The sequence below is a fragment of the Triticum urartu genome, chromosome 1A (assembly GCF_056163025.1).
Source record: "Triticum urartu cultivar PI428250 chromosome 1A, HENAU_Tu73, whole genome shotgun sequence".
Taxonomy (NCBI): domain Eukaryota; kingdom Viridiplantae; phylum Streptophyta; class Magnoliopsida; order Poales; family Poaceae; genus Triticum; species Triticum urartu.
The window spans coordinates 484,138,127-484,152,670 of record NC_141873.1 but is presented as its reverse complement, the minus strand read 5'-3'; the positions used below and the strand labels follow the sequence as shown (position 1 = coordinate 484,152,670).

At 39.7% G+C, this 14,544-nt stretch overlaps 1 protein-coding gene across 1 annotated transcript; it reads left to right on the top strand.

Moving 5' to 3' along the window:
• The first annotated feature begins 3,318 nt into the window (after positions 1–3,318).
• Positions 3,319–4,350, top strand: LOC125520883 (histone H2A). Its single transcript, XM_048685928.2, has 2 exons — positions 3,319–3,650; positions 3,741–4,350. Exons 1-2 carry the CDS (start codon positions 3,438–3,440, stop codon positions 3,999–4,001), a joined length of 474 nt encoding a protein of 157 aa, XP_048541885.1. The 5' UTR covers positions 3,319–3,437; the 3' UTR covers positions 4,002–4,350.
• Positions 4,351–14,544: the final 10,194 nt, after the last annotated feature.

The following is a 14,544-nucleotide window of genomic DNA, read 5'->3' as shown; positions in this document are numbered from 1 at the left end:
TCTGGATAACATAAATAGACTATTGAATAGTTTGCATTAGAAATCACCTGACAAATATGCATGTATGCAATATTTTTGGTCGTATACAAGGTAGTCATGTCATCATCAATTTTTTTTGAAATTACTACGTTCCCCAACAGATACATCACATAATTCAGCTCCATTAACAAAGCCCATGATCATACTCATCATCGGAAACGAACATAATCAAGGAAGAGACTAGATCACATAGTTACTGGTACAAACCCTCTACTCCGTGGGTGAACTACTCCCCGATCATCATAGGAGAAACAAGAGACGATGGAGAGATCGATGAAGATTACCTCCCCGATCATAATCAAGGGATGGGGTGTCGGAGAAGGGCTAAACGAAGATCGCCGCGGACCGGGAACTGAAGGCAGCAGAAAAAATAGGGTAAAACATAGGAGGTATTTTTTGAGTATATATATAGCCATGGGGACCGAGAGGCGGTGGAATAGAGCTCTAGGGTGGCCACACGACCACACCACGCGCTCTAGCTTTTTGGGGTGTCTGGCCGTGTGGGCAGCTGGTGGGCCCCCTCCTAGTGGGCTTTTGGCACAATGGCTCCTCCTCTCCGAAACTTCACGTTGTATTTCTGTTTGATTTTGCTGGGCTCCGAAAAGAATATTTACACAAAGTCCAAAACAAGAAAAATAACAACTATTTTACGACACTGGATTAATAGGTTTGTCCAGAAAAATAAAGAAAATTAATGCCAAAATGATATATTTTTAGCACGAAATAAGCAATGATAGATACATTTATATATAATTATAGCATGGTAGATTAAAGCAAAAGGTAATGTATGAGTAAATGCATGACTTCTCGATGTCACATAATTTGGTCAAGGGCCATAAACAATTGAGGTGATGTGGAAACACGCATGTGCACACAAGTCTACTAGTTGGCTAATTATTTAGACTAGCAAAAATGCACGTGCGTTGCAACGGGAGAAAAAAATCATAATTTGGCCATGATCACATTTTGCTACATCACCGAGACATACTATCACTCTCAATTTCGTGAAATCATGAACATTTTTGAACTCGTGAACATATTTGAAATCATGAACATTTTTCAAATTCATGAACACTTTTACAATTTTTCAAACATTTTGTAAAATCAAGAACATTTTTTGAATTCATGAAATTTTATACTATTTGCAAACATTTTTTAAAAACTATGACATTTTTTAGCAATTTTCTTGAATCGGCGAACATTTGTAGAATGGACGAACATTGTTTTAGAGATTGGCGAAACAATTTTTGAAATTTACAAACATTTTTTAATTTAGCAAACATTTTTTGAAATGCACAATCATTATTTGAATCAATGAACATTTTATGAATGAATAAACATTTTTGTAAGTCACGAACAGTTTTTGATTTTTCAGATGTTTTTCCATTCATGAACACTTTTTGAATTGGCAAAATTTTGTTTAATTTCATTAACATTTTTTAATACATGATCTTTTTAAAAAAATCATGAATATTGATTTCTGGAACATCTGTTTTTATAAAATTTTGAACATTTTTGAATAAGCAAACAATTTTTTGATAAAATCACTAGCATTTTTTGAATCCAAAAATATTTTATGATTTATTAATTACTTTACTTCAAAATTTCCATTTTTAAAATTTGTAACTTTTTTGAAGTCCCAAATTATTTAAAGTAGAAAAAAGACAGAAAATAAAAAACAAAATTTTAAAAACAGGCTGCCCGGACATTGCCCGACCCAAACGGGTTCGTTGCGTCTTCCCCCAACGCACAAAGCGCAGTATAGGAGGTCCCTACTATACTGGCCTGCCCAGATGGAGGATTCCCCTGTGTGAAACGTTTTTTATCACTTATAGATGACATTTGTGGGCAATATTTTGCAACTTGAGGGCAATTTCCCTGACGTACCGCCAGAAGCAGTAGCCCATTTATTATTATGTACAGATATAGATATAGATATAAAAGATATGCATTACAAGTGCATGATAACTATATTTTTCGAAGAGCGGTGATAACTTAGAAAAGTTTTTTATAAAATATTAATATTTGGCATGAAAAAGCACAAATTGGAATAAAGGGATGTCAATATGTCAACAAGATTAAAATAAAAGGTTAGCTCCATTGCCCCTTTGCTATTATAAGTCATTTTCTAATATTCTTAAGTATATTTCTTAGAGTTATACATGACAACATAATGAAATTATATTTTTACGCAAAAGAACAAACCCTCAAAGCCGTGGTTTTGTAACCTTTTCAGTATCTTTGATGCTCGATTGTACAAATCAAATCCTGTGGCACCTATATGACTCTACGATTTACGATTCTCCCATATGGTCCGATGGTACTAACATGGTCATACAATTCAAACACTATTTAGACATACATGATATTGCATGTTATTCCCATATCCCAAATCCTTGTTCAAAATGATGTGTGTGTTTTTAGAAAAAGATATTGAAAGGACATCAAAATGATGTGAATATGTACTACCCCGGTTTGTGAAAAGAAGGCTTATAACTTTCGCCTCATGGTGCAATGTTTGACGAAATATGTAGGAAATCATGTTCATAGGTACAATATCAAATAGATATAATGTAATACATATACTTTATTGTGTATATATTAATTTTACTATTATAGTTGTTTATAGTTTTTTCTACAAACATGGTCAAAGTTTACACGACTTGACTTGGAGAAAATTTATAGGCCTCTTTTTGGTGACGGAGGGGTACATAGACTTTAGCATTTGTCAGACCGAGTTTTTTTTGGGTCATGATTTAAAAATCCCAATCCTAAAATCCCAAGCCCTAGCATAGCTAACCCGACATGAAAACATTGTCATTTCTCATTACAAAACGTTAATATAATTATTTTTTTAAGCATAAAAAATAATTATTTTTTTAGAATCGTACAATTAGTTTGGATATATATATATATATGTTATGGTGTCTATATTTTATTATAATCCCAGATTTTTGGTATCTTGGGCCTTTTATCGGGCTTGACTCTTGCGCGGAAACTAAAGTCCAAGCCCGACCCGACCATTGGGCTTCAGGCTCGGTTCGTGCTGTAGGGCCGGACTGCTCATACTAGACCAAAACCACAACAATCCACCGGTACTTCCGTGCTCTCATCCGATTGGTTCCTCTGCCTCTCACACGGATCGCCAAATCCCATCCAACGGCTGACACCCATCATCCTCTGGCCGTTAACGCTCCAGATCGAAGCACCGCCCCCAATCCTCCATACTCGTCCGGGGCAGAAACACAACACAGAAACACACGCACAGAAAGCACAAACGCACACTCCCCCACCGCACAAAGCAAGGCTAAAAAAAACCCCGCAGAAATCGACCGGGAGAAAAGGGGGCGAAAAAGCAGAGCGAAGGAGGAGAGAAGCTTCGGAGCTCGGGATCGGCGATGGAGACCGGAGCGAAGGCGCCGAAGAAGGCCGGGCGCCGGGCCGGCGGCGGCGGCCCCAAGAAGAAGTCCGTCTCGCGCTCCGTCAAGGCCGGCCTCCAGTTCCCCGTGGGCCGCATCGGGCGCTACCTCAAGCACGGGCGCTACGCCAAGCGCGTCGGCTCCGGCGCCCCCGTCTACCTCGCCGCCGTCCTCGAGTACCTCGCCGCCGAGGTGGGCCGCGCCCGCGCGCGCCAGCCGCGGAAGGACTAGCTCCGATTCGCCTCTGTTTTTTACCTTCTACGTGTTTTTTTTGTCTGGCAGCTCCTCGAGCTGGCGGGGAACGCGGCGCGGGACAACAAGAAGAACCGGATCATCCCGCGGCACGTGCTGCTCGCGATCCGCAACGACGAGGAGCTCGGGAAGCTGCTGGCCGGGGTCACCATCGCCTACGGAGGCGTCCTGCCCAACATCAACCCTGTGCTGCTGCCCAAGAAGGCCGCTGCGGCGGCTACCAAGGAGCCCAAGGCGGGCACGACCAAGTCTCCCAGGAAGTCCCCCGCCAAGAAGGCGGCCGACGCTTAGGCCCGGCACTCGCTATGCCGGTGCCCCGTCCCACCCTCTCCCTCCTCTCTGTTTGTCTCTGTCTCGGTTCAACCGTAACGCACCTAGTTGTCAGTCGTCGTCGTGGTCGTCGTTGCCGCATGCCATCGTTGTCATGGATCGATTGCTGCTTGTTTGAACTTGTTTTGCGTGGCTTCCGCATAGGTGCCAATCAGCTTGTACTCTGTAGCCTGATTAACACCGCTGTATGTATGTTCGTTTAAGTGCGTAGGTGAAGGAAAGGGAGGGAGGGGAAGGGAAACTGTGAATGTCTGTTTGTAATAAAATTGTGAAGATGTGAAAATATCAAGGACTACTATTCTGATTGTTCTCTTTTGCTGCACGCTAAGAACGATTTCTTGTGTTTATCTGGTTGCTTTGGGCATGTTTAGCTTCTTTGCAGCCTTGGAGGAAAGCTATTGGGGTGGGGTGTGGATCATTGGGGGGATGTTCCTATCACTTGATAATGTTTGAGTTTCTAAGTGAAAACCTTGTGATCGGAATAGGCCATCGAGTGGCTGTGCTGTTGAATTCTTGTTATGTCGATTCAACTGGTAGGCTGCAAAAATGTCAGTCCTGGTGCTGATAGAAATCAAAGTTAGGTGTTCACTCTGTCTGCATTTCAACCTTTTCTTACGAGTCCTTGTTTTCATTTCAATTGGTTAATCAACGATCTGTTATAATGGTTCATTATTTTGTAATACAAAGTTTGTTGCATATACTCATGAAATGCCAGTTTGTAGTAAGATTGTGAAGATTTGAAATATTAAGGGGGTATTTTGATTGTCTATTTGTGGTTTTGCTGCATGCTAATACTGATTCTTGAGTTCATTTGGTTGCTTTGGGCATGTTTGGTTATTTGGTTGTTTGCAGCAGAAAGATGTTGGGGTATGGATTGTTGGGAAGATATTGTCTCACATGATAATGTTCACATTTTGAAGTGTAAACCTTATAGCTTGTAACTGAAATTTGGAACATTATGTGGTTGCACAATTGATTCTTGTTATGCTGGTTTAACGGGTAGGTGGCAAATGGTGCTTATAGAAATCAAATCAAGTATCCCTTATGTTTGCATTAAAACTTTTTTTTATGAGACTTGGTTTGCATTTGGTTAGTTGATCGATGATATTACTTTAAAGGTCTGTTATTTCGTGTTGTTGAGAACATATAATTTTGAAAATGGTTAATTAGATGACATGGTGACATATATCTTCTTCCATTTGAGATAAGATTGATTCCTAGATTATGGCAACATATGTACATGAATTGTATGTCGCAACTAGTGCTAAATTGACGAATATAGTAAATGGGTACAATTATGTCCTGTTTCATGCATGTCTTAATTATATCTTTTAGATTGTATTTATGTAAAGAGTTATGAAGATGTCAGATAGCATAAGTTGCAGCGACAGGAATATATGCAGCGACCACACTTGCTGGTCGTATGCTTGTTATTTTCGGTTTTCTTCTTTTGGGTTCTCTCTTGTCTTAATTGTACAGTTGAATTCTCTAATGGTTGAGATGTCATAATGTTTTACTCTGTCACATTTATTATGTCTACCATCATTTCAGATTTGTCAAAATTGTTATCCAGGTTGAGCCTTGAGGTAGAGCTTTGTCTTTAGAAATGACACCATTGATGATTGGGAACACTAAAAATCCGACGTAGATTTTTTAGGCATGGCAAATATGATGTTTTTTATGGCAATTTATATTAGCACGATGATGGCAATTTAGTTTGTAATAATGGCAATTTTTTGACAAAAATGAACTAAAGCAGATTTGCCATGCTCTCCAGCTACACATGCCATCTTCGATGAATATTTGTCATGGAGAGCGGTCGATTTGCCATGGTAAACGATCTAACTTCAGATTTGTAGTGGAGCCCTTGATGATTTTCTTGGAGTCTTTGGTAAATGAACATCTTTGGAGGCATCCAAGTGTATGGTTTGTTAACTTCTGTCGGTGGGTGTCCTTCAACTATATGTTTTATGGTGCAGTACTCTTTATTTTATCAACTGTGATAAGAACCTGGGAGGAATTACGGTAAAAAACCCATAAATCCTTTGGTTTTTCTATGATGCATTTGGAGAAAAGGGAGGTTAATTTGTTGTCATTAAACTTTTGATCTCCTTGATAAGGCTTAGTACCACACCCCACTGTTACAAATGTTGTCCTTGCACTAGCTAGTTCGCCGACAACTATAATTGTTAGAGAATTATGAACAATATACTTCCACATTTCCTCTCATCTCTAAGCCTGGCATAGATTGATGTCAGCCAAAAATCATATATTTCAACATTATTGATTAAATTGAGCCTGTTGAATGATGAGACCCTTTCCTATTGATGGTTTTGATAATACAGAGGTTGATGCACTAAGTGTGTAATGCTGACTTTTGTTTTGTCTTGTTTTGTTTTGTGTGCGGCAGAAGTAATGGTGTCTATGTGTTCTTCAGTTTATATTATTGCACATGTGGTCAATGTTATGTAGTTTATAGTCTATGTTATCACGCATGTGGGTCCTTCATACATGTGCCTTCTGGTTGGTGTTTTAAGTTGTATTTTCTTTGTTTTCATTGGTAGCTTGATTTCCTACTCATTTTAGCTTTTCTCTTAATTTGCAGAATGCATTTATGTCGTTTATTTGTAGCTTACTAATGGTTGACTTGAAAGAGTGTCATCTCACCAACTTCTAATGAAACCATCAAGCACAAGTCCACTAGTTTTCCAGCAAAAGGGCCCGTGTGTTGCAATGGAAGAAAAAAATCATAATCAAAAGAGTCAGCATAATCGAGATCCACTATCACTCTCAATTTCGTGAAATCATAAACAATTTTTTAAATCATAAACTTTTTTAAAACTCGTGCACTCATGAAATTGTGAACATTTTTCAAATTTGTGAACATTATTACAAAATTTTGAATATTTTTTGAATTCATCAACATTTTATATTATTCGCAAGCATTTTTTAAAATTTCTAGAATTGACGAACATTTTTTTGGAAATTGGTGGAACATATTTTGAAGTTCATGATCATTTTTTTTAATTTTACATTTTTTTGAAATGAATGATCCTTTTTTGAATCAGCGAACATTTATCAATGAATAAACTATTTTGTAACCCCCGAACTATTTTTGAATTTTTAGGATATTTTTATATTCATGAACATTTTTTTAATTGATGAGATTTTGTTCTATTTCATTAACTTCTTTAATGCACGAACTTCTTAAAAAATCATAAACATTTTTTGATTTCCCGAACATTTGTTTTCAAAATGTGAACATTTTTTGAATAAGCAACATTTTTTTTACAAAAAATCACGAACATTTTATGATTTATTAAACATTTTATTTCAAAATTCTATTTTTTAAAGTTCGGAAAATTTTTTGTGTCCCAAATTATTTAAAGTAAAAAACACAAACGGAAACAAAAAAAATGATTTTTTTTAAAAAAACAGGCCGCCCGATCATGGCCGTCCCAATCGGGCGCGTTGCGTCTTCTCCAAGCACGCAAAGCGCAGTATAGGAGGTCCCTACTGCATGGACCGGCCCAGGCGGGGGATTCCCCTATGTGGAACATTTTTTTATCACTTTAGGTGATATTTGTGTTGACGCAGAGCACTAGGTTTCCACAAAATTAATGTTGACGCTGCAGTTTGGTTTGGCTGGTCGGTGCAAATCTTCAGAGACCAGGACGACCCAGAGACTTTGGAAGCTATGGCATGTGGAGAAGGACTTGCCCTGGCTAGTGATTTAGTTCTGAACAAAATTCAGATCGCTACTGACCGTCTTACAACTGTCAAGCATCTTTAGGGATCCTACTTAGGACGGAACTGTGTGATCATCAACGATACAATGGAGAAGAAGATGGAGTTTCTCGAAGCATAGATCACACATGAGGCGTGAGATCATAACACTCAAGCACACAACCTGGCTAGGCAACTCTGTTTTTAGATTTTGGTCGTCATATGTGGCTGGTGGCGGCCAGAATTCTTGTTTATTCTTGACGTTGTTCCTTAAGTAATATAGTGTGCACTTTTTCAAAAAAATTAGGTGACATTGATGGGTAATATTTTGCAACTTGGGGCCAATTTCCGTGACGTACTGCCAGAAGCAATAGCTCCATTATTATTAGATACAAATTCCGGCAAACATCATCAATTCATCATTAAGGACAGTAAAACTGAGCCTAAAATGAGCTCTCTCAAGCCATCGGCGATTTTGGCCGTTGGATTTCGGTTTGGATCAATTCTGGCCATCAGATCGTCGTTCCATTGCGAGTTTCCCGCGACCTGGGCCATCTGTCCTGATGGGCTGCTAGTCTCATGACTTTTTCGAGGTCTGTGGTTGATTGGGCTTAACTGGGCTGTTATGGAAGCCCAGTCCACACGATCGACCCCGCATCACCAGCGGTGGCTGGATCGACCCTCGCGTCTCTCAACCGTCACCCGCTTCGACTAGATCCCCTTCATCTTTCTCTCTAGCAGCGACCGCCGCCTTGCACCGCAGCCGTCTGCCCCCACGTCGTCATGGTAGGAAGATGCTGCCCTGTGTGTCCTCGCTCCCGATCTCCCCAACAGCTGGATACAGAGGATGCATGCGCTGTGGGATATAGAGGATGCATGCAGTCTGCATGGATCTTGCTGAGGCAGCCGAGGGGATCAAACCGAGCTGAGGCGCGATAGGCCCGAGGGGATTCACGATTCGGATCGCCTTGTCTCAATAAGTCTTAAATTGGTTGTAGCTCTGATTTTTCCAAAAGTTTTCAGCGATTTGTTAGTGGGGGTAGGGCGTAGTTCCGGTATTAGATTAGGTTATCCCCATCTCTATAAGGGCATGTACAATGGTGGCATATGGATACAGATGCCTCATAACAAAAAGTAATTTGAGGCATATGTGTTGATTTTTTCTTCCCAATGCAAACTACCACTAGTGGGCCTCATAAAAAAATGACTCTCACTACACATGCATCCCTCCTCTTCACTTCAACTTTTTCCAACTTTATGCACGGACCACACTTTTCTCTCTAAGCACCCGCCTCCTAGAGAGGATCCTGCTTCCCCATCCGAACCTACTTTTTCTGTTATTCGATCCTACATGACATGTGTGGCATCACCCTAGGGCTATGCATTGGCCATGCCCTAAGTCTTCAATTGGCCAGGACCACTCCCTTTTCCTTGTCCAATGTAACAAATCTAGCGATTCTAAGCTGTAACAAATCTGGCGATTTTGACTCATCTTTGGTTACTATACCGAAATTGATATTTTCTTGTTAGAGATTCCTTTAGTTCCATGCGACAACTTCTATTGTTATAGTATTGGATATGCTTGCTGAATAACTAACTAGAGAACTGCCATATGCATAGTAACACAATTGTGGAAGATCTTATAGTTCCTAATCAAGATAGCACAAGGAAAGGGGGAAGAAAGGTTATGCAAATATCTAATTATGTTAGACATCACTACATGTAAGAGACAATTTATAATTAAACTTTCCTTTAATAATTAGTGTACTCAACTCTCCTTTCTTAATATGTTCCTGTTGTTTAGACATGATTCTCTATCCATGTCATGATACTCTTTCCTTTTCTGTATTTGTAGATGGAAAAGGATGTAGGTTTGATTCCAGGTACAATTAATCAATCTAGAAGGGAGAAAAAATTCTTTGTAATTTACATACCATGTGAGTTTGTTGTTAAATTCAACATCTTTTAGCAATACTATTTATGTCGTCCTTTTTGATAGCCTGGCAATGACAGGCAATATCCATGATTGTTCTGCATAAAGAAAATGCACTATCCAATACAATCTTCTTTGTAATAATTGTCAACCCCTAACATTCAACATTACAAATAGACGGGCACAACAACTTGCTAGCATGAGTTATTGGTATAACAAATGTGCAAATTCGTTGCTTTGTGTATTCTGGTGTACCATTTTTATTACTTAGTTGAAGTTGCTGCTTTAGTGATAGATAAATGCCACTACTACTTTGTTAATCAAGCTGATCAAACTTCTTTTTATTGCACCTTTCTCTCCCTGAACCATTTTAATCATTTTTTACCGAAGAACCGAACTAACATAATTTGATTGTCAGGTCTTCAGTTTCAACTAGAAAGGAAGAAATTCTTCAAGCCTCAAGCATTGCTAGGTTTCGACAGCGAGATTATCTTTTAAGTGTAAAACAACGGTGAGTTATTTGTGCATTTCCTCTCTGAATTTCTTATGATGTCTCGAATTATGACTCTCTTTATAGTGTACTCATGCACATAAATGCCACACTGTTGTTTGCTCCTATGGTTGTTGAAGGAAATATGCCCTAGAGGCAATAATAAAGTTATTATTTATTTCCTTATATCATGATAAATGTTTATTATTCATGCTAGAATTGTATTAACCGGAAACATAATACATGTGTGAATACATAGACAAACAGAGTGTCACTAGTATGCCTCTACTTGACTAGCTCATTAATCAAAGATGGTTATGTTTCCTAACCATGGACAAAGAGTTGTTATTTGATTAACGGGATCACATCATTAGGTGAATGATCTGATTGACATGACCCATTCCATTAGCTTAGCACCCGATCGTTTAGTATGTTGCTATTGCTTTCTTCATGACTTATACATGTTCCTATGACTATGAGATTATGCAACTCCCGTTTGCCGGAGGAACACTTTGTGTGCTACCAAACGTCACAACGTAACTGGGTGATTATAAAGGTGCTCTACAGGTGTCTCCAAAGGTACATGTTGGGTTGGCGTATTTCGAGATTAGGATTTGTCACTCCGATTGTCGGAGAGGTATCTCTGGGCCCTCTCGGTAATGCACATCACTTAAGCCTTGCAAGCATTGCAACTAATGAGTTAGTTGCGGGATGATGTATTACGGAATGAGTAAAGAGACTTGCCGGTAACGAGATTGAACTAGGTATTGGATACCGACGATCGAATCTCGGGCAAGTAACATACCGATGACAAAGGGAACAACGTATGTTGTTATGCGGTCTGACCGATAAAGATCTTCGTAGAATATGTAGGAGCCAATATGGGCATCCAGGTCCCGCTGTTGGTTACTGACCGGAGACGTGTCTCGGTCATGTCTACATTGTTCTCGAACCGTAGGGTCCGCACGCTTAAAGTTACGATGACAGTTTCATTATGAGTTTATGTATTTTGATGTACCAAAGGTTGTTTGGAGTCCCGGATGTGATCACGGACATGACGAGGAGTCTCGAAATGGTCGAGACATAAAGATTGATATATTGGACGGCTATATTTGGACACCGGAAGTGTTCCGGGGAAGTTTCGGATAAAACCGGAGAACCGGGGGGTTACCGGAACCCCCCGGGGGTTTAATGGGCCTCATGGGCCTAAAGTGGAGAAGAGGAAAGGCAGCCAGGGAAGGCCGCGCGCCCCCTCTCCCCGTAGTCTGAATTGGACAAGGAGGGAGGGGCGGCGCCCCCCTTTCCTTCCTCTCCTCTCTCCCTTCCTTCCCCCTCTCCTACTTGGACAAGGAAAGGGAGGGGAGTCTTACTCCCAGTAGGAGTAGGACTCCTCCTGCGCGCCTCCTGCTAGGGCCGGCCGCACCCCCCCTTGGCTCCTTTATATACGGGGGCAAGGGGGCACCCTAGGACACACAAGTTGATCTTCGTGATCGTTCCTTAGCCGTGTGCGGTGCCCCCCTCCACGATATTACACCTCGATCATATTGTAGCGGTGCTTAGGCGAAGCCCTACGACGGTTAAACATCAAGATAGTCACCACGCCGTCGTGCTGACGAAACTCCTCCCCGAAGCTTTGCTGGATCGGAGCTCGGGGTGCGTCATCGAGTTGTACGTGTGTCAAGAACTCGGAGGTGCCGGAGTAACGGTGCTTGGATCGGTTGGACCGGGAAGACGTACGACTACTTCCTCTACATTGCGTCAACGCTTCCGCGTCGATCTACAAGGGTACGTAGATCACACTCTCCCCTCTCGTTGCTATGCATCACCATGATCTTGCGTGTGCGTAGGAATTTTTTTGAAATTACTACGTTCCCCAACAGTTGTCCTATTCCTAGCAAATTATTCGGTTTATGCGGCTATCGGTGAAGGTTGCGCTTCTTCTTGGTGTGCCAGGGCTTGGTTTGGTTCAAGCTCCATGTATCAATAGATGACGTTGTGGGAGAAACTAAAAACTAAGGTGACTTTTCTTTTCTGTCGTTCTTCTTTGGTTCTTAGTGTTTGTGTTTGGCCGAACAATTAAGTCAAATATAAGCGGACCAAAATAAGTACTGGATGATTTCCTATAGCAAAGTCGTGAACTCTTTTACAACATATTATGTGCCCAATTTTTCATTAGTTAATTGTTGTAGTTTCTCTGTTTAGGCTTCTCAAATAATGGTCAATTAAACAACTAGAAAGTAGAAGGGGCATCCCATAGTTGTATGTGTAGTCCATTTGAAAGATTGAGAATCTGTAAGTAGCTTTAGCTGATGAAGTAGAGGTGCACTCATTCTAAACTGATTATACCGGTGTTATACATTATGTTCTCTCTTGACTTCTTAATCCATAGTTGCTGGTACAGCTCCACCTTAATGTTCAAACCCTCGATATAATGTACATGATGGCCAAGGTTGCTCAATAGAGCTTCATGGTTTCTCTGCTCTAGATGGCGAAGTTGGAAGAAAATTGAACGACATGGTTCCTTTCATGTAAGTACTTATTTCCTGCTCATCCAACACTGCATATGTGGTTATTGATATAACAGTATTGTCGGAATGCCAAACCGCAAAGTAGAATTTGAGCAGCAGGCTTCCAGTGGTCATTTATACTTTATAACTCTACATATGCCTAGTTAACATTAATTCACTGCCTGGAGCGGATACGTTCAACATTTTTCGGTTTGTACAGTTTCAGCGGTTTACTAAGTTCCACTCTGGATACATTTCAGTTAACCTTGCCAACAAACACAATAGTTTTTGTCTACTTTGTATCATACAAAAGCAACTTTACATGTCACTTTTTTCGGAAAGGGTTGCGTATGCTACACACTTTAGTGAGGTTTAATTCAAGATATTTTTGTCATAACTGACCGTGATTGAGTTTTCCCTAAGTTATAAAGTTTAGCACCATTCCAAGATGTCAAGGTATCTATAGAACTGTTTTAACTTGCTGAAATATTTGCTTCAAGTACCGTCTTATGCATAATGTGTCTTACCATTACAAAATTTCTTGTATCATATATTCTGTAATTCTGGATTTGCCTCTATGATTGTTTCTTGGAAGCAGAGTTGAGCATACATTAAAATATTTGTGAGAATGATGGCAATGTACACTCTTCCGTGAACGCATAATAATAGTAATGTATAATTCTTCCAGTCACTTGATTAACAAATGGAATGGTAAAGATGTTCAGGGACAGCTGCCTCACAAACCACATTGGCTCCCAATATTTTGGTGCTTCCAGTCCATTGGATGAACAAAGGTTGCTTGATGATAATAATGGTACTGCTGTTATATTGGAGTGTTGGTTGTATATGAAGGGGAGTTGTGGGTTTGTGAAACATTGAATGATGTACTAATTGCTTTATCTGGTAGAATGACTTGCAAAAAATAAGGCATGTTAAATGTTTGATAGTGTTTCTTGAAGCTTGGCATTTCAGGAGTCTAATTGCAGATTGTGATTAGAGCCGAGAGTAAGCTTTTGGTTTATGAGATTGTATGATACATTTGATATGAAAAATTTGCAGCAATTATTCATTTCAATGATGTTATATAATAATTATTATTAATTTTCACTTCAATATCTTGCATCTGAATTATGATATTTAGGACACTAAAAACCTGACCCACTTTTCAGCCCTCTCATGCCTTCATCTTTCTAGGTTGTCGGATTGTGTGATTCGATCGTTCCTGGCGGTCCAATCAGCTTGAACATGATGTCCTAAGGGTGTATAGTATTTTGCTTGTACAATCATTTTTAAAAACATCCCACATTTTGTTAACTTCCACTAATGAATTTGTTCAAATTACCTACCATACTATTGTACAAATGGATGGGCGCGGCAACGCGCGCCACCAATGATCTAGTATCCCTAAGTCGAGGTCCTTTGAACTGGCCAATCAATCAAGACATTTTTAATTTGAATTGTGTTGGAGTTGAAATGGTTTATATGTTTTTATAATGGTTTATATGATTTTATAATGTCCTGAACATATGATTGTCACTTAGGTTAACTGGTAGGATGAAGCATGCTCCACCTGTGAAACAAGGCTAGGAAATTGTAGAGATGAAAAGTAACTCTAGATATATATACAAAATCTGCACAAGAAAGTAATGAAATCCAAATAACTCATGTATATTAGTACTATTAATCTATTAATGTAAGAAGTATTGAAGAAGAGAAGACTAGGTTCTGTTGGGAAAATTACGAAGATGCTATGTTGCTAAATCATCTCCTTCTCTAGTCTAACTCAATACTACCTCGGTAACTTAATGTAAGACCCGAGTAGTAGTTAGACACTACATGGATACCTTC